Source organism: Callithrix jacchus, chromosome 10 (assembly GCF_049354715.1).
Source record: "Callithrix jacchus isolate 240 chromosome 10, calJac240_pri, whole genome shotgun sequence".
Lineage (NCBI taxonomy): Eukaryota > Metazoa > Chordata > Mammalia > Primates > Cebidae > Callithrix > Callithrix jacchus.
The window spans coordinates 17,528,715-17,555,347 of NC_133511.1; the positions used below are offsets into that span (position 1 = coordinate 17,528,715).

A 26,633-nucleotide genomic window follows, 5' to 3' on the forward strand; every position below is an offset into this window, starting at 1 on the left:
AACCCAAGAGGCAGAGGTTGCAGTGAGCCAAGATTGTGTCACTGCACTCCAGCCTGGGTGACAGAGTGAGACCCCAACTCCAGAAAAACAAACAAACCAACAAATAAGAAGTCAGACTACCCTACTGGGTAGAGAGACCATGCAGGCAGAGACCTGAAAATGGGACATTCCCCTCCCAGCTATCAGCTGAAGGCAGCCCCTCCAGCTACCTTGACCAGAAACTACGCAGCTGGGCCTTGCCTAATTCCCAATCAGAAATGAACAAATTTGTTGGTTGTTTTTTTAAATGCAAAGGAAGGGGGCACTTTGCTGTGCAGCAGCAGATGACTAAAGCAAGGTGATAGGGCCCCACCCAAAGCCCATGATTCTCCAGGGATGGGACCTGGGCATCTGTATCTTAGCAGGCCCTCCCTGGGATCACGAGTTGAGGCTTCCCACTGAATTCTCCCTTGGGCTGCTTCATGCATGACTCACAGACAACACAGTGAGTTTCAGTTTTGGAACACGCAGTGAGCTTGAGCCACCACAGCCTGGGCCAGGGATGTGTGGTAAGAGAGACCAGGCAGCCTCAGAAAAGCAGAGCTTGGAAGATGTGGGGCATAAGAGATTTCTGTGTGCAGAGCCCTGAACCAGACACTGAGAGGCGAGTCAAAGGAAGCAGAGCTGTGGACTATATGAGCTGGATGAGACCTTCGAAAATGTTTCACAAACTGGGAGTGCAGGGCTCAGAGAAGGAAACTGACTTGCTCAGAGTCACACAGAGCTTGTCAGCGGCTGAGTCAGGACCAGAGCAAGATCTGAGTATCGGTCCAGTCTTCCTTCCCTTGCCCCATTCATCTCTTGTGATTTCTGCATCCTAGCCAAGAAGTGAGAAAACACAGAATTTCCTAAATGATCAAAACGTGGTCAGAGCCATCTTCCTGAAGAGCCATCCGTGAAGGAGGAGGAGGAGGAGGCTCTGGGGTTGGGGCAGGCAAGCTGAGGCACAGAGGTAGGAACTTGTGTGGGACCTGAAGCCTGGTTACTTGGCAGGTTCAGAAGGTTCTACTGGGAAGGAACAGGGGTTTGAAAGTTTCCATCTGGTCCATTTATCTTATTTGGTTCCTTCACCAGCAGAGTGGGAGAGGACTGGCTGGTGCCCGAGTGGGAGGGTCTTTAACACAGTCATCCTTGGCCCCACTATGCTGAGAGGCAATCTCACCAGGGCCTTGAAGAGGACCAGATCCAGGCACTAAGTCAGTGAGGTGGAGGGCTTCTAACCTGGTGTCCAGATTCTGCTCTCTGCCTTCTCATCCCCTCCAAGTCCAACCTTTCTTTGTCATTGGAAGTGACCTCACAGACACCACACAACAGAGCATATTTTCAGTTTTCCATTCTCCTAAGAACCTCTGGTCATGGAGCAGGCTGCTTAAATCTTTCCAGCTGCCCTGCTGAGGAGTGAAACAAGAGAGAAGGGATTTTGCTTGTAGTAGGAGGGTCAAGGCCAGGTAGCAAGAAGAGCTCTCCCTACGGTCAGAGCGGGCAAAATGAGCCAGGTCGGTAAATTTATTTCCTTGGCAAATAATTCTTGCTCAACAGAGTGATCAATAATGTTGTCTGCAGTTTCCATGCCAAAGAATGAGATTATTTGGAAGGCAGTAGGGTGGTAGCAGAATGAGCATAAATAATCGTTACTTGAATTCCGGGACTTGCCGTTTAATTACTGTTGGTCTTGGACCAGTTACTTAACTTCTCTTAGCGTCGGTTTCCTCATCTGTTAAGATCCTATCAGGGATATTCATCACCTCTTTCACAGGATAATTAGGAAGATTCGTTAAGATAAACAGGTAAATAGCTGCAGTGCCTGGCAATGGTAATTGCTCAATAACTATTCATCTCTTGACTTTGCTATACGAACTCAGTCCACTTTGATACATCCCAAGATAGAGCTTAATCTTAACCCATTATGTACCTACTACGTGCCAGGCATGGAGCCAGGCACCTTGCACACCTTACCCCTAGACAACATAGCAGGCTGGGTATCTTTACCCCCATTTCACCCATAACTCTCTTCATGGTGAACCTCACCTCGTAGCAGACCATTACGCTGTATCATAGTGGACGCAGAGATGCAAGGCATCAGAAACTGTGGGGCAGAGAAGATGCCCACTACTTCAGATCTTTACAGAGTGCCCAGAAACTAAGTGCTCCAGGAGAAAAGAAAGAGCCATTGGCCCCATCCCCATGTCTGTGAGACCCAATTTAACTCATGGAGCTGGTTCACGGAGTGGAGCAATATGTCCAAATGTAACTCTCTTGTCAGGAGAGGTCTCAAGAAAGCAACGCAAACACAGCAGCCAACTTCGAGCATGTACTGTGTGCCTGGCATGGTAGTGATCAGTTCACACTTGTCATCTCATTTAATCTGTACAACAGCCCTGAGCTGTAGATTTTATTTTTCTCCCCACTGCAGGGACAAGGAGACTGAGCCTGAAAGAGTTGAAGCAACTTTCCCAAAGTTGATAAGTGGCAGAGCCAGGACTGGAATCTGGGTGCAAAGCAGGTACTCGCTTAGGATTTTGTTCTGGGAAGATGTGACCTTGGCTCACAGCTTTCAGGCATTCTGCACTTCTGGTGCCCTCTTCCCTTGAGGAGATCCTGCTCCGCAGGGAGCCCCCCATGCCCGGTTCTGTGACACAGGGACTCTCTCCCTCAGTCACCACCATCTCTGACCCCTGCCCAACGTGGGACTGAAATCTGAATGCCCACCCCTGGCCTCTCTGTCTCTCTGCACAGAAAGACATCAGCCAGGAGTGGGCAGAAATGGTTTCCTTTGTCCCAGCAACCTGTTTAGGGGAAGTACGGGATGTTTCCCCACTAGGCCATTTCTCTTGCTCTCCCAGTGAACCTCCTGCTTTCTGCACGGTTAAGATTAGATTTCTATGTGTGATAAAAGGAGGGTGGCTTGTGGCTGCTCTACCCAGGGACTGGTAAAAAACGGGGGCTCAGCTGGAGACGGTTGTGTCTGGCTGCCATCATTACCATCAACATTTAATATGTGCTAAGTGCCCCAGAGTGCCTGCCCCCAATCTCAGGAGTGCTCTGAGAGGACGAGGTCCAGTGAGTTGGAGTGGGCTCTCTGCTGCAAGGATGCCTAGATGCAAATCTCCACCTGCAAGTCAAATATCACCCAAGCCTCGTGCACACAGGTGCGATCAGATAAACATACCCTCCAGGCCAGTGGTTCTCAGACTTGGACTTGCTTCACAGACCTTGGGAGGCTTGTTAAAACAGATCCTGGGCCCAGCCCAAGGGAATGCTTATGTCTCTGGTCAGGGGACCATATCTTGATAGCCCACTTGACACGTACATCTACCAGCAGCACCTAGATGCGCACACTTGCACCATTGCGTGTACACGCTCAGACATGCAAGATCAGGCACATCTTCAGTACCCACTGGCCTCACTCTCCCCCTCTCTCTTTGGGCTCCAGCCTCTCCAGGCTTCTTTGCATTTTTTGAGTCATAGGCCTCCTGCCTTGGGAGGAAAAAGAGTTGGGAGAACAACAAACCGAGGTGGAAAGGCAGAAGTGCTCGTGTATGTGGAATGGCAGCAGATTTGCTTGGCAAGATATTCCCACTGAGGGTGGAACAAGAGATAAAAATTTTCTCTCTGCCTGGAACACGGTTCCTCCTACTCTTCTTCTAGTGAATGTCTTCTTACGCTTCAGAGCTCAACTCTAATATTCCCTTTTCTTTTCTTTTTTTTTTTTTTTTTTTGAGAGTAACAAGTTTCGCTCTTGTTACCCAGGCTGGAGTGCAATGGCGCAATCTTGGCTCACCGCAATCTCCGCCTCCTGGGTTCAGGCAATTCTCCTGCCTCAGCCTCCTGAGCAGCTGGGATTACAGGCACGCACCACCATGCCCAACTAATTTTTTTTGTATTTTTAGTAGAGATGGGGTTTCACCATGTTGACCAGGATGGTCTCGATCTCTTGACCTCGTGATCCACCGGCCTCGGCCTCCCAAAGTGCTGGGATTACAGGGTTGAGCCACCGCGCCCGGCCTAATATTCCCTTTTCAAGGAAGCCTTCCTTGATCTCCCCCGCATCATCACCAGACCAGGGCAGACCCTCGGTACAGGCAGTCATAACTCTATATCATTTTTCTTCCTGCACTGATAGCAGTCATTTCATTTTAATAACATGGTTGTTTGACTCCATCAGAACTGGAGTCATATTGAGTTTCTCACAGTTGAATCCCTGACTGTCTCATGGTAGATACTTGAAAATGTTAAATGAATAAATGAACCCTCATGCATGTGGAAAGCTCACATATACACACAGGTATCCATATAAAAACACACTCACATACACTTTAGGTCAGCCTTGAGCACTCTCTGAAGCTAAAGTAGACACCACTGGAGGAATAGAAGTTAATTCAACTCTTCTGAAAAACAGTTTAGCATTTGGGATAGAAATGTAAACAATCATATTTATAGGAATCTACCTTTTGGAGATCATTGTTTCAGAATGCACAAAGAAATGTATTGCACTATTGTTTATATTAATACAATTAGCAACTAGAAACTACCCTACTTATATGTCCACTTATGGATCAGTACACCAATACGTCCATACCATGGAGTATTCTGAAAACATTGAAAAGGAAAGTACAAGAGTCCCCGCTGATCCAGGATTTCTTTTCTTTTCTTTTTTTTTTTTTTTGAAACAAAGTCTCACTGTGTTGCCTAGACTAGTCTTGAACTCCTAGGCTCAAGTGATCCTTCCACCTCAGCCTCCGGGGTAGAAGCATTGTAGAGTGCTAGTATTGTAGGCATGAGCCACTGCACCTGGCCCGTGATTTCATTTTTCATGGTTTCAGTTATCTGTGTTCAACCAAGATCCAAAAATACTAAATGAAAAATTCCAGAAATAAACAATTCCTTAGTTGTAAATGGCACACTGTTCTAAATAATGTGATGACACCTTGTGCCATCAGGCTCTGTCCCTTCTTCATCACAGCAAGAAGGGTAAACAAAGTTTTATAAGATATTCTGAGAGAGACCACACTCACATAACTTTTATGCTATGTATATTTTTAATTGTTCTATTTTATTATTAGTTATTGTTGTTAATTTCTTACTGTGCCTAATTTATAAACTTTTTCATAGGTATATATGTATAGGAAAAAACATAGTGTGTATATATACATATAGAGAGAGTGTGTGTGTGTTTGCATATATATAGAGGGAGTGTGTGTGTAGGTAGGTATATAGATAGATGATAGCTAGATAGATAGATAGATAGATAGATAGATAGATAGAAGTAGAGAGAGATGGGGTTTGGTACTAGCCACAGTTTCAGGTATCTACTGGGGGGTTTGAAACATTCCCCTCAGAGGAAGGAGGACTTCTTGTAATATCTAACCTTATGGGCAAGGTGTTCATCTCAAATAGCTGAGAAAAGAAATCAAGATACAAAACAACCCATATAATATGATCCCATTGATATAAAACTGTAGGCATCTATCTATGGATGTATAGAAAATGTTCCTGAAAGATTTTACTGAAATGCTAACAATATTTGCCTCTAGATAGTGGGATTGATCGCTTCCTTTTTTGTAACAGTACCTACTTCATAATGTTTGGAGAGATTGAGATAAGGTATGTGACAATGGGATGAGTTTATAGCACGATGCTTGGCATACATTAATGGTACATTTTATATTAATTTCATAGTTTTGAGGATTGTTTGGTTGTTTGGTTTTGGTTTGGGGTTAGAGACAGGACCTCTATCGCCGAGACTGGAGGGCAGTGGTTAGATCGCAGGTCACTGCAACCTTGAACTCCCGGGCTCAAGAGATCTTCCTGCCTCACCCTTCCAAGCAGCTAGGAGGCTGCCTGGCTATTTTTTAATTTTTCTGCAGAGATGAGATCTCAATATGTTGTCCAGGCTGGTCTCAAACTCCTGACCAAAAGTGATTCTCCTGCCTCTGCCTTCCAGAGTATTGAGATTACAGGCATGAGTCACTGTGCTCAGCCACTTTGGATTATTTTAAATGCTCCTATAATGAGAACTAAATTACAAAATTACAAACACAATCAAGCTTTTGAAAAAAAAGGAGACCAGAGTAGGAAGGGCCATCGAGGTGAACGCTGTGATGCATTACTGATAGGCGCGTGTCCTCTAACCCAGTCTCAGCGTTTCAGACAGTCCTTGGTACCAATAAGCGCCTGTAACAATTTATTGAATTCAGTTGAATTTGGGTCATCTCTTAGTCTAGTTAGAGGGATTATCAGAGGGGAACTGATGGATTCTGATCTCTGGTCCCAGCCACAAAACTCACCCCATCCAGACTTCATCCCTGACATTGACTATATCAGATGTGCTTCCTGAAACCCAGAGAGAATTACTGAAGTGTTTCTAACTAGAATTTGAGTGCTCACCTGGGTTGCATCAAGCCCAGGAAGTTAAGAAAAGTCAAATTTTCAACCACTCTTCTTTCTCCCACCCACTGTGCTCTTTGTTAACCTGCCGTTAAATTTTCATCCATCTTCTTCAACAAGACCCAGCATCACAGCATAAAGCCGACTAGACTTAGACCTCTTCAGATGCCAAGACCGTTCACTTTTCCCTGAGAGAAGGAAAAAGTAGTGAGGGTGAGATAAAGATATGATTCCAACAGAATTCCTGGGAAGTACAGTTCAAATCAGTATCGCTAGATTTTGCTCTTTTGTCTTGTATGCTCTAGTGCAACAGCCCTCAAAGTAGGGTCTGAGGACCCGTGGAGGAGCCAGAGACGTTTTCAGGGAGTCAACAGGGTCAGAAGTAGTTTCGTAATGAGGCTATGATGTCAGCTGTCTTTTTCACTGTCTTGACATCTGCACCAGCGGCACAGAAGCAAGGGTGAGTCTCCTCAGCAGGAATCACAGCGGCACCAAACTGCACAGGACTTGCAGTCACTGTTCCTCACCTCCACACACTTGCCGGTTTCACTTGAGAACATCCTTGAAGAAGCCACAAAAATTATTAAAACTTACTAATATGATTACATTTTAACCCTGAGCACGTCTTTTTAATATTCAGCAGGACAAAATGGGAAGCATGCATACAGGATCTCGGCTGCATTCCAAAGTGCTGAGTTTGTCTCAATGAAAAAGACTTGTATATTTAAGCTGCATGCTAGGCTAGCTGCTTTTTTTCATGAAACACCCTTTCTACTTGAACGAAGATGAACACGTTATAATTACACAGACTTGAGAATTGGCCATTATTTTTTAGAAATTAGTAAAATGAGCTTATCACCTCAAGGAAAACAATTGACAATATTTGTTACTAATGATAGAACTTAAGCTTTCAATTAACAATTTGAATTTTCAGGCCAGACGCAGTGGCTCACGCCTGTAATCCTAACATTTTGGGAGGCCCAGGCAGGCAGATCGCCTGAGGCCAGGAGTTCAAGACTAGCCTGGCCAACATGGTGAAACCCCATCTCTACTAAAAATGCAAAGGTCACCCGGACACATGGTGGTGCATGTCTGTAATCCCAACTACTTGGGAGGCTGAGGCACAAGAATCATTTGAACCCAGGAGGCGGAGGTTGCAGTGAGCCGAGATCTTGCCATTGCTCTCCAGCCTGGGCGACAAGAATGAGATTCCATCTCATTAAATAAACAAACAAAAATAATATATCCAAATTTTAAAGAATTTACATCCTTTACCAAGAGCTTGACAGCTTCCCAGTTTGAAAAAACTTTTTCTGATGAGATCAGTGATTTTTTTTTGTTAAGCATGATAGACGTTTTATTTATTTTTATGTTAATTTTTTAATAACTTCAACTTTTCTTTTAGATTCAGGGGGTACATGTACAGCTTTGTTATATGTGTACGCTGTGTAATGCTGAGGTCTGGGGTACAACTGATCCTGCCACCCAGGTACTGAGCATAGTGGTCAATGGTTAGTTTTTCAAGCCTCGCCCCCCTCCATCCCCCTCTTTAGCAGTCCCCAGTGTCTATTGTTGCCATCTTCATGTTCATGAATAGTCAGTGTTTAGCTCTGACTTATAAGTGAGAACATGCAGTATTTGGTTTTCTGTTTCTGCATTGATTTTCTAAGGATAATGGCCTCCAGCTGCATCCATGTTGCTGCAAAAGACATGATTTTGTTACTTTTCATGGCTGTGTAGTATTCTGTGGTGCAGATAGACCACATTTTCTTTATCCAATCCACGGTTGTTGGGCACCCAGGTTGCTTTTACATCTTTGCTGTTGTGAGTGGTGCCGTGATAAACACGTGTGCATGTGTCTTTGGTAGAACTATTTTGTTTCTTTTGCATATATTCCCAGTAATGGTAGTTCTGTTTTTAAGTTCTTTGAGAAATCTCTAAATTCTTTCCATAGCAGCTGAACCAGTTTACATTCCCACATACAGTGTGTAAGTGCTCCCTTTTCGCCACTGCCTCCCCAGCATCTGTTGACTTTTGACTCTTTACTAATAGCCATTCTGACTGGTGTAAGAGGTGTCTCACTGTGGTTTTATTTGCATTTCTCTGATGATTAGTGATGTGGAGCATTTTTTCATGTTTGTTGGTTGCTTGTATGTCTTCTTCTGAGATGTGTCTGCTCATGTCTTTTGTCCATTTTTTAATCGGGATGTTTGTTTGTTGTTTGTTCAGTTGTTTAAGTCTGTTATTGATTCTGGATATTAGAACTTCTCCAGATGTATAGTCTGTGAATGTTTTCTCCCGTTCTGTAGGTTGTCTGTTTACTTTATTGATGTGTCCACTTTCATTCTTCAGAACATGGCTAGCCAACTATCCCAGAACCATTTATTGACTACAAGTCCTTTCCCCGTTGCTTATTTTTGTCGACTTTGTCAGAATTCAGATACCTGTACGTGTGTGGCTTCATTTCTCGGTTCTGTATTCTGTTTCATTGTTTTGTGTGATTACCAGTATCATGCTGTTTTGATTACTATAGCCTTATAGTGGAGTTTGAAGTCCAGTAATATGATGCCTGTGGCTTTGTTGTTTTGCTTAGGATTGCTTTAGCTGTTTAGACTTTTTCTTTTTTTGGTTCCATATGAATTTTAGAATTGTTTTTTCTAGTCTTGTGAGAAATGGCATTGGCAGCTTGATAGGAATATTATTGACTCTGTAGATTGCTTTGGGTGATATGGCCATTTTAGCAATATTGATTCTTCTAATTCGTGAGCACATAATTTTTTTTATTTGTTTGTGTCATCCATGCTTGTGTTCAAAAGTGTTTTTTGCTTCCCGTAGAGATCTTTCCCCTCCTTGGTAGATGTATGCCTAGGTTTTGTGTGTATGTGTGGTTATTGTAGATGGGGTTGTGTTCTTGATTTGGCTTTCAGCTTAAAGGTTATTAGCATATAGAAATCTACTAGTTTTTGTACACTGATTTTGTATCCTGAAACTATCAGTTCCAGGAGCCTTTGGCAGAGGTTTCAGGGTCTTCTAGCTATAGAATCATTTCATCAGTGAAGAGAGACAGTTGGACTTCTTTTCCTATTTGAATATCTTTTATTTCATTCTCTTGCCTGTTTGCCCTGGCGAGGGCTTCCAGTGATGATATTAATGCATGTAGTTTTTGATATTATACAGTGAAATGTGTTAACATTTGAAGGTCATTTATAACTTACAGAGCCAATCTTTTGCAAATGATCAATGAATTATGCTATAAAATTAGGCATGGATAAAAGACCCATTTTGGAGTGCAAGATAGACCGATGTCTAATTAGATTTTAAATTAACCCAATACAAAAAGTTAATTAATATGGTTTCTGATTCCTCATTGCAACTAACCTTCACGAAGTTACCACTTCTCAAGGTCAAGTATAATACTTAGAAAAGGATCAGAATGATCTGAAAAGGCCATTTAAATACCCTTCCACTTTCCAACTCTATATCTATATGAGATTGGATTTTCTTCATATATTTCAACCAAACTAACATAACACAACAGATTAAATATAGAACCAAGTATGAGAATTCAGTTATCTTTTATTAATCCAAACGTTAAAGAGATTTGTAAACATGTAAAGCAATGTAAACAATGTAAACTTCTGTGTTTTGATTTGAAAAATGTAATAAATATGTTATGTTAACACATAAATACTTAGCTGTAAGTCTCACAAAATAGGCACAGGATTTGTCTGCTGAAAACTATAGAACCTAGATGAAATAAATCAAAGCTCTGTACAAATGGAGCAACATGCTCAATAAAGTTAACATGTTCATTCTCTCCAAATTGATCTATAGATTTAACACAATCCCAATAAAAACTCCAACAGGTTTCTTTGTAAATATAGGCAACCTAGTTCTGAAACTTACATGAAAATGTAAAAGAACTAGAATGCCTAAAACAATTTTGGACAAGGATGAATTTGGAGGATTTACTCTACTCAATTTTGTCATACTATAAAGCTACAGTGATTAAAACAGCATGGTATAATTGAGAGAACAGACATGTGGATCAATGGAAGAGAATAATCAAGAAATATACCCACACAAATATGTTCAACTGACTTTTGACAAATGCAAAGGCAATTGGATGGAAAAAGGACAGTCTTTTCAACAAGTGGTGCTGGAACAACCTAACATCCTTTTGCAAACAGACAAATAAAAATAAACCTTAATCCAGACCTCAAGAGCATTCAAAAATTAACTCAAAATGGATCGCAGGCCCAAATGTAAAACACAAAATAATAAAATTCTTAAGGAAAAGTATCAAAGAAAATTTTCATGAGCTTGGATTTGGCAAGAGTTCTTAGATATAACAGCAAAAGCACAATCTAAAAAGAAAAGATTTGTAAGTTGGATTTTACCAAATGAAAAACGTTTGTTCTGTTAAGGACACAATTGAGAGAATGAAAAGACAAGCCACACAGTGAGAAAATATTTGTAAATCACATATCCAGCAAAGACCACATCCAGAATATGTGAAGAACTCTAAAAACTTAGCAATAAGAAACAACCCAATAAAGAAATGGGTAAAATATTCGAACAGACACAACACCAAAGAGGATATGCAGATGGTAAATAAATACATAAAAAGATTCTCAACTTTATTGATATCAGGAAATTCAAATTAAAACCACAAAGAGATAGCATTGTATCTTGTCACATCTATTAGAATGGCTACAAAAAGAAATACCGGCAATGAGGGTGAGTAGGCGGCACAAATGAAATGCTTATATTGTTGGTAGGAATGAAAAATTGTACAACCACTCTAGAAAAAGCCTGGCAGGTTTTTTTTTTTCTACAAAGTTAAACACACAATTACCAGAGGACGCAATAATCTCACCTACAGTCATTTATCCTAGAGGAATTAAAACTTACATTCACATGAGAACGTGTATACAATTACTGAATTCTATACTGATTCTGATTTTGTCATGACCTTTTTTTTTTGAGACAGAGTTTTGCTCTTGTTACCCAGGCTGGAGTGCAATGGTGCGATCTCGGCTCACCACAACCTCCGCCTCCTGGGTTCAGGCAATTCTCCTGCCTCAGCCTCCTGAGTAGCTGGGATTACAGGCATGTGCCACCATGCCCAGCTAATTTTTTGTATTTTTAGTAGAGACGGGGTTTCACCATGTTGACCAGGATGGTCTTGATCTCTTGACCTTGTGATCCACCCGCCTCGGCCTCCCAAAGTGCTGGGATTACAGGCTTGAGCCACCGCGCCCGGCCTGTCATGATCTTATCAGGAAGGAATGGATTTGATCCCATAGAGAATTTATAAGCCTTTGTGCACTGTTTGTAAAAGAGACAGGCCTGAACTACCTGCTAGCAGAAAAAGATTTGAGGGTTGAAGATAGGGGAGCAGCCTCAGTCTGACTCTGTACCAGTGAGGTCCCTGAGCGTGAGGGCACCGAGAACTATGCCATTTACCTGTACAATACTCTGAGGGGTACCCACGAGGTTTGCAGAGAGAGTATCCAGCCTGGAGAGCAACATGCAAGAAGCTGTCCTGGGGAAGAAGATGACAAGGGATGTTTCTTGAGCCAGGCTGCAGCAGATGAAAGTCAGATTCATCTGATTTTAAAAAGAAAGGTGGTATTTTTTACTCCTTAGTAACATGGAGCAAATGCCTGCTGGCTCCATAGATGTGTATGTTGGAAACCCTGGGAACGAATGAGATGGCCCAGGATGAGCATTTACCATTTACCAAGAGAAAAGAAGAGAGCTGGGGGCATCTCCTAGGAACACCATTTCGGAACCTGTGGAAGACTGGGAAAGACCTTGAGCCAGGCTGCAGCAGATGAAAGTCAGATTCATCTGATTTTCCACAGGGCAGGAAGGGGACCTGGGAGAGTCCACGTCTCAGAAGTCGTGGCAATGTCATAAAGTAGGGAGCATTCGATGGCTAGATGCTGTCAGAGTTCCAGGAATATGAAGACTAAGAAGTGTCTCCCAGGCCCTGGTGTGATGGGCAGGAGATGGCTGTGGATTGAGGAGTCGTGGGAGCTGAAGATGAATGCCCTTCGATTCCAACTCCAGAGCTCCCTCCACTACGGCACAGTGTAATTAGAAGGAATTATTCAAAGCAGATTCCCAGCTCCTTCCTTGTATGAAAAGTAAAGAACCTTTTCTGGGGCTCAGGGCTTGGACAGAGAAGGCCGCCTATTATGTCCAGCTCCCATGTCCCATGGGAAGGAGTGAGCTGTAGAGGACCATAGACCAGGCCATGCCCTCACCTTTCTCAGAGAGAGGTCTCATCTAACAAGGCCTCCTGCCCCAGAAGGCCCAGGGCTGTTTATCTCCTGAGCACAGTCCTCCCTGTTCTCTGGGAGGACCCCTTGTAAGATGGGTACAGCGCTTACTTCCTGGACTAGTGGCAGCCTTCCCAGAGACAGGAAGCCTGGGCCAGTGTGCAGGAGATGGAGAATGAATGGCATGTTCCTCTCCTCTCAGAGCCATCCACCTACATCTGGGAGACTTGGAGGTGTCCTGGGTGACAGCTTGTTGTGACTTGACAGGGCCTCCTGGAAACCATCCACTTGGAACGGGGGTGGGGAGGGCTTCCTCCTACTCATGATGCATTTGTGCAATGTTCGCATGGTCTAAGCCTCTGATCATGTGACACTCTGATGGGTGTGCCCAGCCTTCTCTGGGGAGTTGTCTCACCCTGCCACTCTTCAGCCAGGCTGCAGCAGATGAAAGTCAGATTCGTCTGATTTTAAAAAGAAAGGTGGTGTTTTTTACTGCTTAGTAACATGGAGCCAGATGGCACAGCCTATGAGGTCCCAGCGGGGAGGACTCCACCTGACTCTGGAAAGCAGCACTGGGCAGAGTGTAAAAAAGCAGCTGAATGTCAGAGCCTGGATCCAAATCCACCTCTGCCATGAAGCTGTCATGTAGTTTGGGATGCTTATTTCGCTTCTCTTGGCCTTTGTTTCCTCACCTATAAAATAGGGATAATGGCAATGCCCACTTCATGGGATTCCTGTGCTCGCCGGGGATAATACACATCAGGTGTCCAGCACAGCATGTGGCATATAGCAAACATCCAGCAAATGCTGGCTAGTATTATCATTACCCTCATCATGACCATCATAGGGAATTCATATGTGCGTCCCCGTGTCCACTCAATTGCATCAGGACGACAGCTAAGTGATTATGGGGAACAATGGCCCCTTGGAATCTAACCAAAGCCCAGAGGCAGCTGGAGCACCTGCTAAGCCGTAAGTGGCTCCTTCTGCAAAGAGCCATCGTCACTCCCAACAGTCTCCCCCTCCTCCCTCCCAGCACACTCACTTAGTGCTCCTTTCCCAGGGAAATTCTATGGAAATTGAGCAGTCAATAGCGTTGACAAAGACAGAAAGTTTGGCTGGTACTTGGAGGTCCCTAGGCTCCAGGGACATAGGACAATGTCACTGCAACCCCCTCCCTGCCCAAAACACACACAGCTCCCTGGAGATTCTGGGCCAGTTTAGAATAACCCATCACCCCCCTCCATCCGTAATTTTGGCAACCTCTATAGATATCCTGAGCAAGAGAAATGTATTTTTCTTTTCCCATATAGATCCTGCTTTTTCTCTACCTTATTTCTCTGTCCCCCTCCCATACCTTTACAACCCTGCCAATCAATTTATGTCCTAAGAATCCCCTGAGAGAGAAGGGAAAGTGTCTGTTTTCTAAGAGGAAAGGAATAGAAATAGAAAATCCACCCGATTTTCTTGAAAATAGCTGAGTAAGTTTTGGGGCTTCCTTGTCAACATACCTGTTGGTGAGCTAGTTAAGCCCTAACTCTCTGCCCAGGCTGGGCTTCTGGGGATGCAGCCAGCTCCAATGGTGAATGGAGATGGCTGGTCGTCCTCTGAAATGAGCACTGGCTCTTGCAGGGGAATCGGCCAAAGACTGCCTTTCCCAGCCCAACTTTGTCTAGGTGGTGCCACACGGCACGTAGGACATGTTTGCACCAAGAAAATGTGAGTGGAAATGGCTTCTGAGCCACAGCTTAAGGAGTGAATGAGCCTTTTTTTATGTTTTCTTTCTGGCTAGAAGTAGATAACAATGTGGATGATGACAAACTTCCAAGATGGAAAAAGCATGTGGAGGAAAACCGCCCTCTGATCAGAACACCCTTACTGGACTGTTAACATGGATGTGAAATAAACTTCAATTGGGTTCAGTTGAAATTGTGAGAAACTGTGGGATCTATTATAGTCAGTGTCACCCCTCCTAGGAATATAGTAAGCATGGCACCTGCCACCTCCCCCGTTCTTTCTTGCGCAGATGGAGCAAGAAAGGAATCAAAAGAAGGACTTTCCCTGGCATTGATATGAAAGACTAAAGCAATCAAGTTCTGGATGTCCAGAGGCTGGATGCATGTGGGGAAACCTGGAGAATTCTGGGCTTGTAGCTGGCATGCTGGGGATTATGAGCCCACTGGTTTCTTGGGGGTTCCAGGATGGAGCTGGTCTCCATAATGTTTGGGGTGGGCTCATAATGGTTGAGGTCAAGATTGTAAACGCAGGAAAAGTGCAGCTCAAGAAAGGGTAGATCATTCAGAAGAAGCCAGTGGAACCATCCACCCGATTTTCTTGAAAATAGCTGAGTAAGCTTTGGGGCTTCCTTGTCAACATACCTGTTGGTGAGCTAGCAAAGGCAGAAGTGGAAGAATAGGAAGAGGGTGGGAACATGCCCTGGCATGCCCTTCCCCTGACCCCACCTGCTTCGCCAAGGTTCATTCCAAACCTGACATCTCCAGGTGTGGCTCGCGGTTGTTTTGTGCATGTTCTGAGCATGGTGTCCACCTTCAATCACAGTTTCCATCACACTGGGCCATGACCCAGTTCTTTGAGGATGCTGTCATGCCCTTTGTATCTTCTGGGCCTAGTATGAGTACCCGGCACAGAGTAGGCACGGGTGTGGTTGGTGAATGGATGAATACACGAATGTATGGCTAAAAGAGCAGGACCCAAAGACGAGGAACCAAAACTAAGAACCGAAACTGAGAATGTCTGGGCATCAGGGTAGGCGACCTCAATTTGTACCAGTAAAACTTCCAAAGACAGATGCCTCAGGTCACACAAATTTTATTACTGAAGACCATCGCTAGGGACTGCTGCAGACAGGAGTGTGGCCTCCTTCCCAGCCTTGGTAACATTCCCCAGTGTACCCAGCCCCATCAGCCCCTGCCTGGCTCTCCAGCCTGCTCTTCTACGGCCGTCTTTCCCCTGAGCGGCCACGGCCTGCCTGAGCTGGGCTGGGCTGGGCTGATCAGCTTGGATCCCACCTCTGAGAAGCACAGCACCACAAAAGACCCTGATGGGCCCCAGGAAGGTGAGAGGAGCAGGGCTGGTGGAGGAATAGGTGCCTCAGTGAAAAGACGGGGGAAGGCCCGATCTTCTAGCTGGTGAGTACGGGCACATGGATGATTTGCAGGAGCAGGGCCAACTTGGATCCTTCAGAAGGCCTGTCTGGGGGCGTCTGGGGACCATGTTAGCTTTCTCTCCATGGCAGTTTTTATGTCAGTGCTAACTTTCTGGAACAACTGGAAAACGGAAAGGTGGAGAATGCTGAGAAGAAAGCTCTTGTCTCCAGGTAATTTCCAGCCTGGGATTTCAAGAAGAGTTGACAGCTCTGCTGGTTTCTGAAAAGTCCCGGGACAGCCCCTGGGAACAAGAGATGCTGTCCACCCAGACCTCCCTGGGGCCCCTGGGAGCCTGCACAGGACCAGCATCCATTTCTTCATGTCTTCATCAGAACCCTTGGATGCAGTAACAGTGGACCTCGTCATGTTGGATTTGCTCACCAGCCCAAATGAGGATTTGTTTCCCTGAGTATCTCCCAGGGGCTCCAGATGCTGTAGTGATTTGGGACATGTCCATCCTGAGGACTTTGTCCAGTTTCTTCATCCAGTCCCTTGAGGTCAGAAATATTCTGTAGGACTTTAAAATACAACATTTCCCATGAGTCCCCTGGGGGTCTTGGGCTGATTGTTGCTGTCAAGGCTCTGGACTTTTTGGAGAATCTTTCAAAATACCTGTGTTTTCATTTCTTAAATATAAAAATAAAATAAAATAAAACCTGCCCCAGCAGCTTGTGACCAAATGAGTACAATAAATCCTCTTCTCAGTTGTCAGCCGGGTTAGCCACAGCACAGCCCAACTGGTGACATCCACGGCACCAGCAGCAGGTCTGGATGAGGGCTCAATGCTCGTAATGCCCATGGGAGCAACTTTCCACCCAAGACAGTCCAGGCACTGGGAAGCTACATCCGCCAAAACCTGCGCTTCATCCCGGGACAGCAATGGTGTCACCTGGGCCACTGGCATCTGCCCACCCTGGGCTAGTCTGTAAGTGAGGGTCAGAGAAGCCAGAATTCCAGGCCCTTCCTTAGGCTCTGGGCTTCACTGCCTCCATCCATCTATGGACACCCCTGTAGGAATGTCCGCGGTGCTCAAGCTCTTGTCTCCAGGTAATTTCCAGCCTGGAATTTCTAGAAGAGTTGACAGCTCTGCTGGTTTCTGAAAAACTTGGGAGAGCAGCAATGCATACATATGCACGCACACACACACACACACACACACACACATATACACACATACACACACACACAGAGGCAGGTGACAGTAGAGGGGGGAGTCCAGCAGTGCCTGGTGACCATTAGCCCAGATGATGTCACACATGGCCAGCCACTGTGGCCAGAGTCTTCACAGCAGCCAGTGCTGTGTGGAGCAGCAGGCCAGCTGGTTAGGATTTTCCGAAGCGTACCTCGTTCTGAGGAAGAGAACAGGAGAAGAGGGTGAGGGGGGGGCCAGGTGGGCAGGGAGCACAGAAGCCCAAGATTGGGATTCCGAACCTGTAATTTAGCCCAGCTGTCACCTGGCACTGCCTCTCTGAGGAAGGACAGCAAAGGGAAAGGATGGAGGCAGGCTCGGAGGGCCTTTCTGCACTGGATTTCTGGAGTCTTCCCTGCTCCCCTCTGTGAGGTCTCCCTGGTTCCCCAGGCAGAGAATGAGAAGGCTGCAGAGCACCCCCTGTTTTACAGCTAAAGGCTGAAGGCCCAGAGACGGCAGGTTCTCAACTGGGTCAGCAGAGCTGCAGGCAGATCCCTGTTTTCTGACACCCAAATTCCTGCCGTGGAGGGGCTCCTGTCACTCCAGCACCAACGGCCTGTGTGAGCTCACACCTTGGCCATCCTTGGGGAGAGGAGAGTGGCACTGGGGCTGGCACTGAGGTTAGGTCCCCTTTTATTCTTTTCATTTGTTTATTCATTCATTCTCCATTTATAACAATACATAGTAAATACCGAGGATATTCCAGGCATTGTAAATGGCTGATTTTGAGAGGTTAGTCGAAGTTCTTCGGTAAGAAAATGGTAGATGAGAGGGTAGGAGTGGGAGAGGGGACTGTGTAGGGTGGATAAAGTATTTCAAAGGCCAAGGGCAAGGCAAGGCACAGACTGAAGAGTTTGTGGTTCAGTTTGACCTGAGCAATGACTTCTGAGGCTGGATACCAGTTAAAGCAAGTCAAAAGACACAAAATAACTTTTTATTTTATTACTTGATGCTCTTATGATAGTAGTGAGGTGCTGTAGAAATATTTTAAGTGGGAAAGGGGAAGAACTGTAGTTCTTGGGGAGCATTCTGGCAACAGTTGTGAAACTTGCCAGAGTCAAAAATGGAGTCACTTGTGTTTTTAAAAAATGACAATGACAACAACAACAAAACCCCAAAAGGCTCCGACAAATAGAGCTGGGAGAGCCCATGAAGAGCGGGTTCTCAAGCATAGGTGCTTGATATCAAAAACTATCGCAAAATCCCCTGCGGAAACCGAAACTTTTTCAACGTCCATTGCAACCTTACACAAAAAAAATACTTCTGGGAGAACATCTGCCCAGCAACTGCCCGCCTGACCTGCAGGCCCCCACTTTGCCACCCTCGGGAAAGAGGCACAGGCAGCTGGGATTGATCCCAGGCATCACATTTGACCCTGTCCCAAACAGCCCCAAATGTGGGGTGCTGAGGGGACCTCTGCCTACATCCCAGGGAAAGCCTGAGTGCTCCTCCAGAGACCCCGTTAGGAAGTCCCCAGGCTGCTGAGTGCAGTGTCCCAGTGCAGGGCTCTTACCTCCATCTTGCTGTAAATCCAGGGAAGAACTTCTGTCACTTTGGTGTACACACCAGGTTTGTTTCTCTGGCCACAGCCTGTGCCCCAGCTGGTGACACCTGCCAGGTACCAGCGGTTGTTCTGCTCACAGACAAGAGGTCCCCCGCTGTCTCCCTACAGGGGAGAGGGGGCCCATGCTCAGGATGGACATGTGGTCTGTGAGGAGGAAAGGTTGGGGTCCCAGTTCCCACACCAGCCCCAACACTTCAGCCTCCCCCATCCCTAGGGTCCTACGACATGAGCCCACCCACAGGCACCCTCACCTGACAGGAGTCTCTGCCCCCGCGAAGGTCCCCAGCACACATCATCCTTGGGGTAAGGTAACTGTCATAGACCAAGTAGTCATTGCATCTCTTGAAGTCGATGAGGTTGACCTGCACCTCCCGGAGGAAGGGGGATGTCTTGTCTTCAGTGAAGTGGGGGTGGAAGAGACAGAGGATGGGAAGCCAGTGAGATTCTGAATAGCTTCCTGGCCTTCCAGCTGCCACCCAAGACCCAGATTCACAGTCTCCTGGGAATGGAGGGTGTCATGCCTATGTCTGGCTCTGACCCAAAGGAGGTCCTCTGTGGTTAGACACCCAGGGCATATAGGCACACACGCCCTCACACAAGACACAGCTCACTGCACATGAGACAGAGACAGACATGTACACAGACAAACTCACAAGCCTATCAGGCTACCTGACGTTGCACAGCACTTGCCTACATTCAAAGCACCCTCAGACATATCACTTTGTTTTTGGAAGTTATGTGCCCTAAATAGAGCAGGTGACATTAATCCATTTACAGGTGGGGAAGCCTGGGGCTGGAGAATTGGCCTGCCCACAGTCGCACAGCTAGTCAGGTATGGAGTCAAGACGAGAAGGCTGTGCCCAGATCAGTATCGCTCTGCCTCACGGAGGGAAGGAAAAGCAGTCCGGATGTGTGGAAGTGGCCTGAGTCTAACAGTGGGGTCATCCTCCTCAAAGTAAGCAATCTCACAGGACAAGGCGCTCTGTGACTGGGGTAACTTGAAAACAAGACCACTTCATCATCTTGTTCAAGGCCAGACAAAACCAATGTCACTGTGCAAACCCACCACACTACCAAACAGCCCCCTCTCCTGGCCAATACGAGTAACTGCTGCTTCCTTACCACTTAGAGCTTCTAGATAAGAATTTTTTTATTTGAAACAGGGTTCACTCTGTCACCCAGGCTACAGTTCAGTGGCACGATCATGGCTCACTGTAGCCTTGACCTCCCTAGGCTCGAATGATCCTCCTGCATCAGCCCCTCTTGTAGCTGGGACCACAGGCACACACCACCATGCCCAGCTAATTTCTCTATTTTTTTGTAGAGATGGGATTTTGCAATGTTGCCCAGGCTAGTCTTGAACTCCTAGGCTCAAGCAATCTGCCCACCTCAGCCTCCCAAAGTACTGGGACTACAGGTGTGAGCCACTGGGCCCTAGATAAGATTATTAAGGTTCCCAATCATAGAGTAACCCCTGTTTCCCGACACCATCCAATTTAGACACAAGTCTACGTCTTTGAATCCTCCCCAAGCCACTCAAATCCTATGAGCAGGCCTCTCTGACGCCCTCTTGTGGAGAGGCTCCATGAGTCTCCATGGTGTGCTCTCTCTCGCTCATTGCAATGAGCAGTGAACTCAACTACAGCAGTTTTCCAGGAGGTCTTGACTGGAGGGCATTGTCACAGTGACTGCACTGGCATATACGCAGGTGTCTATATACACACGCATTCACACCCAGGCCCATGAATCTGTATACCCAAACTCATCCACATAGGCCCTCATCTGTACACCCAGACACATTGCTTACACACATACACACGTGTATACCTGCACATGCACGTGAACACACACATGCAACCAAGCAGCTTGTCCTCTTACCATCTGTCTCCCTGGTCTTTCCAAAGCCTGTGATCCAGCAGGTCTCATTGAGACTGAAGGTCTGTCCATGCATGGGGAGGCAGGCAGGGTGGATGTGAGCTGCAACGAGACCTCCAGATGTCAGTCAAGGAACAAGGCGGAGACTTTCAGTGGGGGAAGAAAGGGGCAGAACCACTCTGGGGGGAAGGAGGGGGCTCCTAGAACATTAATCCTTGCCCCTGGAGTGGTTCTGAATCCTCCAGAGCCTTAGACTGACCAGACACAAAACTTGATCACTTTATCATAACCCACCAGCTTTTGGAGGCTACCAGAGTCCTCAAAGCCATTCTAATTCAGTGGTTGCCCTGTGGGCAGATGTGGAAGCCTTGCAAGTTCCCTTGTACAAGCTGATATTGGGCAGCTGAGGGTCTCTCTCCACTGAGAGAGTCTCTCCTGATGGAGCCTATTCCATGTCTTTCCATTAGAGCAAGGAATAGCAGCAGGCTAAGATGCAGATCTCATGACTGTGGCATCTCAGCAGTATGTCCAGCCTGGTCTGGCGAGGGTACCCACTGGTTGCCCCGGGCCTGTGGCTCTCCCTCCAAATGTTTGCCCAGCACAAGGTAAGAAATCTCTCCAAACAGGAAGCACATTCCTAGAGACACAGACCACAAAATCCCTGCTAACTTGGTCCCACACTCAGAAATATTACATTCGGAAGTGGCCATTACGTATCACTTCATAAACTCTGAGGACTGGTGTCCCTAGGTGGACCAGGGCATTGACCAAAAGCCTCCAGTTTGCAAGAGAAAAATATCCGTTGGTAGAATGTTTGCAGTATTCTCAGCCATTTATTATACTCACTGCAGTGCTCTGCACCTACGATGATGCCTCTCACATATTAAGTGCTCAATACATGTTTAAAGAGCGAGAGAGAGAAGACGGGAAGGGTAGATGGGAAAGATAATTTTAAATTCTTCTCCCATACATTAGGCTTTAAACCTTGGTGTCTACCCCATCTTTTTGTCTGCTAGAGAGTACACAAAATATAGATGAAGGAATAGCATGCATTATCAACAAAAATGCAAAATAGGATTTCTTTCCTATGTCCCTTTTTGAGATGTAAAGTTTTAAAAACAGGGTAACACTGTTATATGATCCATTGTTATGTGTTGTCACTGTTTTTTATGGGGGAATTAAATTTATCAGTGGATTTTCACAAGCGAAAGTACTGTGACTTCTAAGTGCTCCACCTGCCAAATGAGTTTAAGAAAATGTGTCCTGATTTAAAAACGAAAAATCAGGACTCATGTTCTGGCCACAGGACTACACATATCTGAGCTGTGATTCTCAGACTAAGGGCCTGCTTCCTGCCCAAAAGCCTATCAGAGCCTGGAGAGAGAGTACTACGTTTGAAAAGCATCTGCAATGTGCAAATAGCTTTCATTCGGTTTTAGGAATTATGTAATTTGTTTTGGAATTCCAAATAACATTAAGGGGTGGGGGGTGGGTGAGAGGTAAGATGTGGATGTTTAGCCAAATGCAGCCTGGGTCTGACAACGTGAGAAGGCCTGCTCTGGTCCTGCAGGCTGTGCCCTTCTTGTGTGCTGAGCAGCAGGGCAGGAAGCAGCGGGCATCCCTCACCTCAGCCCTGGGCTCCACAGACAAGGCTGGAGTTGCAGAAGGGCTGGTAAGCATGTCGTGTGGGGGCGTGGCCATGAATGGGTGTGACGCTGCGTGGGCGTGGTTCTTGGCCAGCGCTGCCCATCCGAGCTCTTCCCAGGGATCCTCCTCCTCACTCCACTCTGATGATCTAACTGCTCTGCCTCATGATAGACACCGCCTCCATAATTAATGTGCAAGGAAACACCAGCTCACAGGCTCAGAGCATGCGAATGGCTGAACTAACCAAAGTCCTCCGAGGCTTCCCGAAATCCCAGTATTCCTTTTGCCTTTCCCACCTGTATGACTGCTTAATGCCAGAGAGCTCTGGCTCCATTCTTCAGGGTCCTGCCCGAGCCCCCTTGTCTTCTCCAGTCCTCTCAGGATCCACCTTGGCTATCCTTCCTCTGCTGAGCTTCCCCTAGTCTGCCAGGATGATTAGCTGCTCTCGCCTATGCCACCATAGCTCCAGCTCCCCCCAAACATCGCATAATTGGCCTCTACTGGTCGTCTTGGTGTATGTCACCTGTTTTATTTCTATTTGCAACTGTGCCATAGGGCTGACCATATAGTAGGCACATTGTATTTGATAAGTGAACAAATGAATGAATGGATGAATGAATGAATGAATGAATGAAATCTTCTTTGACATCCCCTGTTCAGTGATCTTCTGAGAACCTCTGCAGGTTTCCTTTGTGTAGCCTCATTTGGTCCTTAGCAGCAACATTGTAGCAATTAGTTGTTCGAAAGTGTACTCAGTAAAGGGGCGCAGTGGCTCACGCCTATAATCCCAGCACTTTGGGAGGACGAGGCAGGCAGATCACGAGGTCAAGAGATCGAGACCATCCTGGTCAACATGGTGAAACCCTGTCTCTACTAAATATACAAAAATTAGCTGGGCATGGTGGTGCATGCCTGTAGTCCCAGCTACTCGGGAGGCTGAGGCGGGAGAATTGCTTGAACCCAGGAGGCGGAGGTTGCGGTGAGCCGAGATCGTGCCATTGCACTCCAGCCTGGGTAACGAGCGAAACTCCGTCTCAAAAAAAAAAAAAAGAAATGTACTCAGCTTATGTTCTCGACTGCAGGGTAAGCGATTTGCCAGCCTAGAGCCAGGTGGGGAGAGCATTGCTTGAGAATCAGATCGACCTAGTTCTAATCCTGGAGCTGCCACCTATTACTTGTGGCCTCGGGTAATTATCTCTCTGTAAAGCTCCATTTCCTCATACGTCAAATCAAGATAATAACAGTTACCTGCTCCACAGGGTTGGTTGTGAAGAGTACATGAAATCACATGTGTAAAATGCCTTCCATAGCATTTGGCCCCTAGGTGCTCAGTTAATACCAGTGAAAGAATTCAATCTATTGATTAAGGTCAGTACCCAAGCCTTGGCTCTGTCATCGATTTGTAATGTGAGATGTGTCGTTTGGAGCAAACTTGTGTATAACCCTTGGGCGTCAGTTTCCCCAATTATAAACAGAAGTGCTCCAGGCAGGGATCTTTAAGAGTCCGACTTCTGCCATGCTGAAGCTTTGGGGGCTGCATATGAGTTAACAGATGCTGACAAGGTCAAGGGCTGCAGAGGGTGCTGGAGCTGGGGGCAGAGGTGGGGGGAGTGCAGATTCGCTCACCGGACAGGGGCAGGGGCTTGGACAGCCGCATGAGGGCGATGTCATAGTCGTCCTGCTCATCGGTGTAGTTACTGTTGATGATGATCTCGGCTATGGAGGCTGCCTCGGGCAGCTGGTGCAGGTTGCTGGTGCCCGCGTACACCTTCCAGCCCTCTAGGATCTTCTCCCGGGTCCTGCAAGAGCCACCAAGGAGCGTGGTCCAGGACCTGCCTGGCAGCGTTCACTGGCAGTCTCTGCTACGTATAGGAGCCATTGCCAGAGGACCAGCTTGGAGGTAGGAGCATGGATGAAATGACCTCTGGAGGACTCCCTGCATCTTATCCCTGGAGTCCAAAGCAATCGCCCAAGCCCCCCAAAAATTATGAGCTTGCAACTCTGCACCTTAGAGTAATAAAGAGGAAAGATGAGTAAGACCTCTGTGTGGCACTCACCCCCCACTATCTCCTCTGCAAGCCACCAAGGATCAAACAAGAGCCTTTGACTTCTGTCATGCTGAAGCTCTGGGGCCTCGATAGGAACTGACAGATGCTGACAAGCCTGAGGGCTGTAGAGGGTGATGGAGCTGGGGTAGGAGGCACAGATTCACTCACCCAACAGGGTCAAGGGCTTGCACTGATAAGATCTCAGTTTATTACCCTCAGCAAATTCAGACGGGACAAAGTGACGCACTGAACACTCATTACTGGGGAGGCCAGTGCCGCTGAGGCCTGGTCTCAGAGCTCTTTGCTGCCCACCAGCCTGGGCTGTGGGTCCCCAAAGACACTAGGCCAGCTGGTGACTGTTAGAAGTGGATACGGTACACCCCCTGCAATCTCTAGCCCCCAATTTCTGGGGTAACTGGGGCTCCCCTGCTATGAGTTCCAGTTGCAGGAAGCAGCAACGAACCCAAAGTCTTTTTTCATTCCACCCTGTTCTTCAGGGGCAGGCCCCCAGTGCCTCTTCCTGCCTGCCTCTCTCTATCTCTCTCTCTCTCTCTCTCTCTCTCTCTCTCTCTCGGGGCCATCAGTGTGACTTTCTCATCCTTGGGCCTATCTCAGAACAAACACCCACAACCCACACACTCAGGACCAAGTGAACACTCAAACCGCAGTGTTAACTGTCCCATGGGGGCTGGACTCACACCCAGAGACATCAGCCAGCAGTCAGCCCTTCCTGGCGGTCCCCAACCCTGGGCAGTGTCAAATCACCTGCTTCTCAGGCACTTACACAAAGAAGCAGTGGGCGGCAGTGAGCACCCACTGGGCGTCAATGAGCGTGCCTCCACAGATGTGGGTGGTGCCGAAGTGCAGACTCACTTGCCAAGGCCACTTGCTCTCCGAGGCCAGTGCCCCTCCCACGATCCGCCCGGTCATGGCCCTCAATCCACAGTCTGTGGGAAAGAAGTAGATGTACCATGAACCCTGCTTCTCCCAGGGTTCTTCCCCAGTTCCTGATCAGGATGCCTCTGCCATGCTCCCAGGGCCAAGACAGGCTCAGGCAGCCCCGTCCTGAAGGGCACCACCCTCCCATCGATGGGCTTTTCTCCCTTATCTGCTACACCACAGCAGTTCCTGCGAGAGCAGAGCCACCACACGGTGAGGTAGCTTTCTAGGATCATTCAGTGGGAAGTTTGGCCCCAGGCAGGGTCCTCCTTCTTCCCCTTCACTCATTCTTTCATTGATTTGACAAATGCTTTCTAATTGTCCCAAGCTTTGGGCACTGTGCCAGGCATGGATTAGGATGGTAAGTCCCAGGAGTGCCATTAGGAGCACAGGAATGCAGACCAGTTCTAACATAACCCTGAATTGACAAGCATTGGAATAGGGTTCTCTGTTATTTCTAAACATAGGAAGAGTACACTTCCCCTGATGCATGGGAGACTCGGCAGCTTCCTTGGAATAAGAGGTTGCTGGGCTGAGCCCTTACCAGTCAGAAGTAGGGGAAATGTTATCCTGGGCTGCACCAGTGCCTTACAGGGACTCCAGCCCTGAAGCAGGCCTGCTGGCTAAGACACTGTTCCTGACTTGAACCCCAGTGCCAAATATCTCCCTTGGAGGAGTCCTGCCCCTCTGCCCTTTACTCCTACATGACACTGGCCACAATCCAAGAAGAAGAGCATCTTACGGGAACACTGGAGAGAGATATACCGCTGGGAAGGGCATTCCGACCTGCAAGGGGAGACACAGAAAGTAAGAAAAGGGCACATTAGCCACCTCCCCCAGGAAGCCTTCCTGACTGACTTCTGCTCAGTTCCAATCCGTTTCCAAGGAAGCTACCCTTTGCACAGGAAGAAGGAGATTCTCAGCTTCTCCTTCCCAGTAGGACATTCTCCCTTCTAGTGCTTTCTCCGAATGGGAGTGGCTTAGCACGAATCATCTCCACTCTCATCCCCACTACTAGCTTTCTTGTGACAGATTGCAGACATTGGCCCAGATCCATGTTCTTTGAACTTAGGACTTCATTGTCCAGCATCTTTTCACAACTGAGCAGATGGCCTGGTGCTCCTCTGACATAGTTCCTCAGTGCAGATGCAGAAACCACCCAGAAGAGCAGGCCTCCAGATACAGCGAATTCACGTCCCTTCCCTCGTCATTACTCCTCTTGGGGACTGGCTTCTCTCCACTCTGCAGGGTAAACAATGCTAGCTGGCAGGGCACCCCCAAACCTCCAGTGCTTTCCACATGGCCCTCCCCATCCCTGATGCCTACACCTGGCAGTCCCCTACTGCTGCCCCTCTACCCTGTCCCCAACCCCAGTGACACTTCTCCCTCCCCAATCCAGGTCCACTCCTTGCAGCAGCTCTCAATCCAAACACCTGGCCAACTGGCGGTCCCAAGGTTCATGAATTGCCTCTGACACCAGGTGAACTC

At 47.0% G+C, this 26,633-nt stretch overlaps 1 protein-coding gene and 1 long non-coding RNA gene across 6 annotated transcripts in view; one reads left to right on the plus strand and one right to left on the minus strand.

The window, feature by feature from the left end:
* Positions 1-1,392: 1,392 nt before the first annotated feature.
* LOC144577936 (uncharacterized) lies at positions 1,393-14,616 on the plus strand. Its single transcript, XR_013522769.1, has 3 exons — positions 1,393-1,535; positions 2,453-2,542; positions 14,509-14,616. It is a non-coding gene; the product is annotated as an uncharacterized LOC144577936 (long non-coding RNA).
* Positions 14,617-15,529: 913 nt separating this feature from the next.
* TMPRSS13 (transmembrane serine protease 13) overlaps positions 15,530-26,633 on the minus strand; it is a 28,738-nt gene continuing 17,634 nt past the window's right edge. For 4 of the 5 annotated variants that reach the window (XM_078339595.1, XM_078339594.1, XM_009006903.5 and 1 more), the window contains 7 exons: positions 25,888-25,931; positions 24,991-25,153; positions 23,785-23,957; positions 20,515-20,613; positions 18,888-19,030; positions 18,586-18,738; positions 15,530-17,232 (listed from right to left, as the gene is read on the minus strand). In XM_078339595.1, the coding sequence (XP_078195721.1) occupies positions 17,206-17,232; positions 18,586-18,738; positions 18,888-19,030; positions 20,515-20,613; positions 23,785-23,957; positions 24,991-25,153; positions 25,888-25,931 (802 nt within the window). In that variant the 3' untranslated portion in view covers positions 15,530-17,205. Of the gene's footprint in view, positions 17,233-18,432; positions 18,739-18,887; positions 19,031-20,514; positions 20,614-23,784; positions 23,958-24,990; positions 25,154-25,887; positions 25,932-26,633 lie in introns of those variants that run through there. The other variant, XM_009006902.5, reaches the window with a different exon arrangement.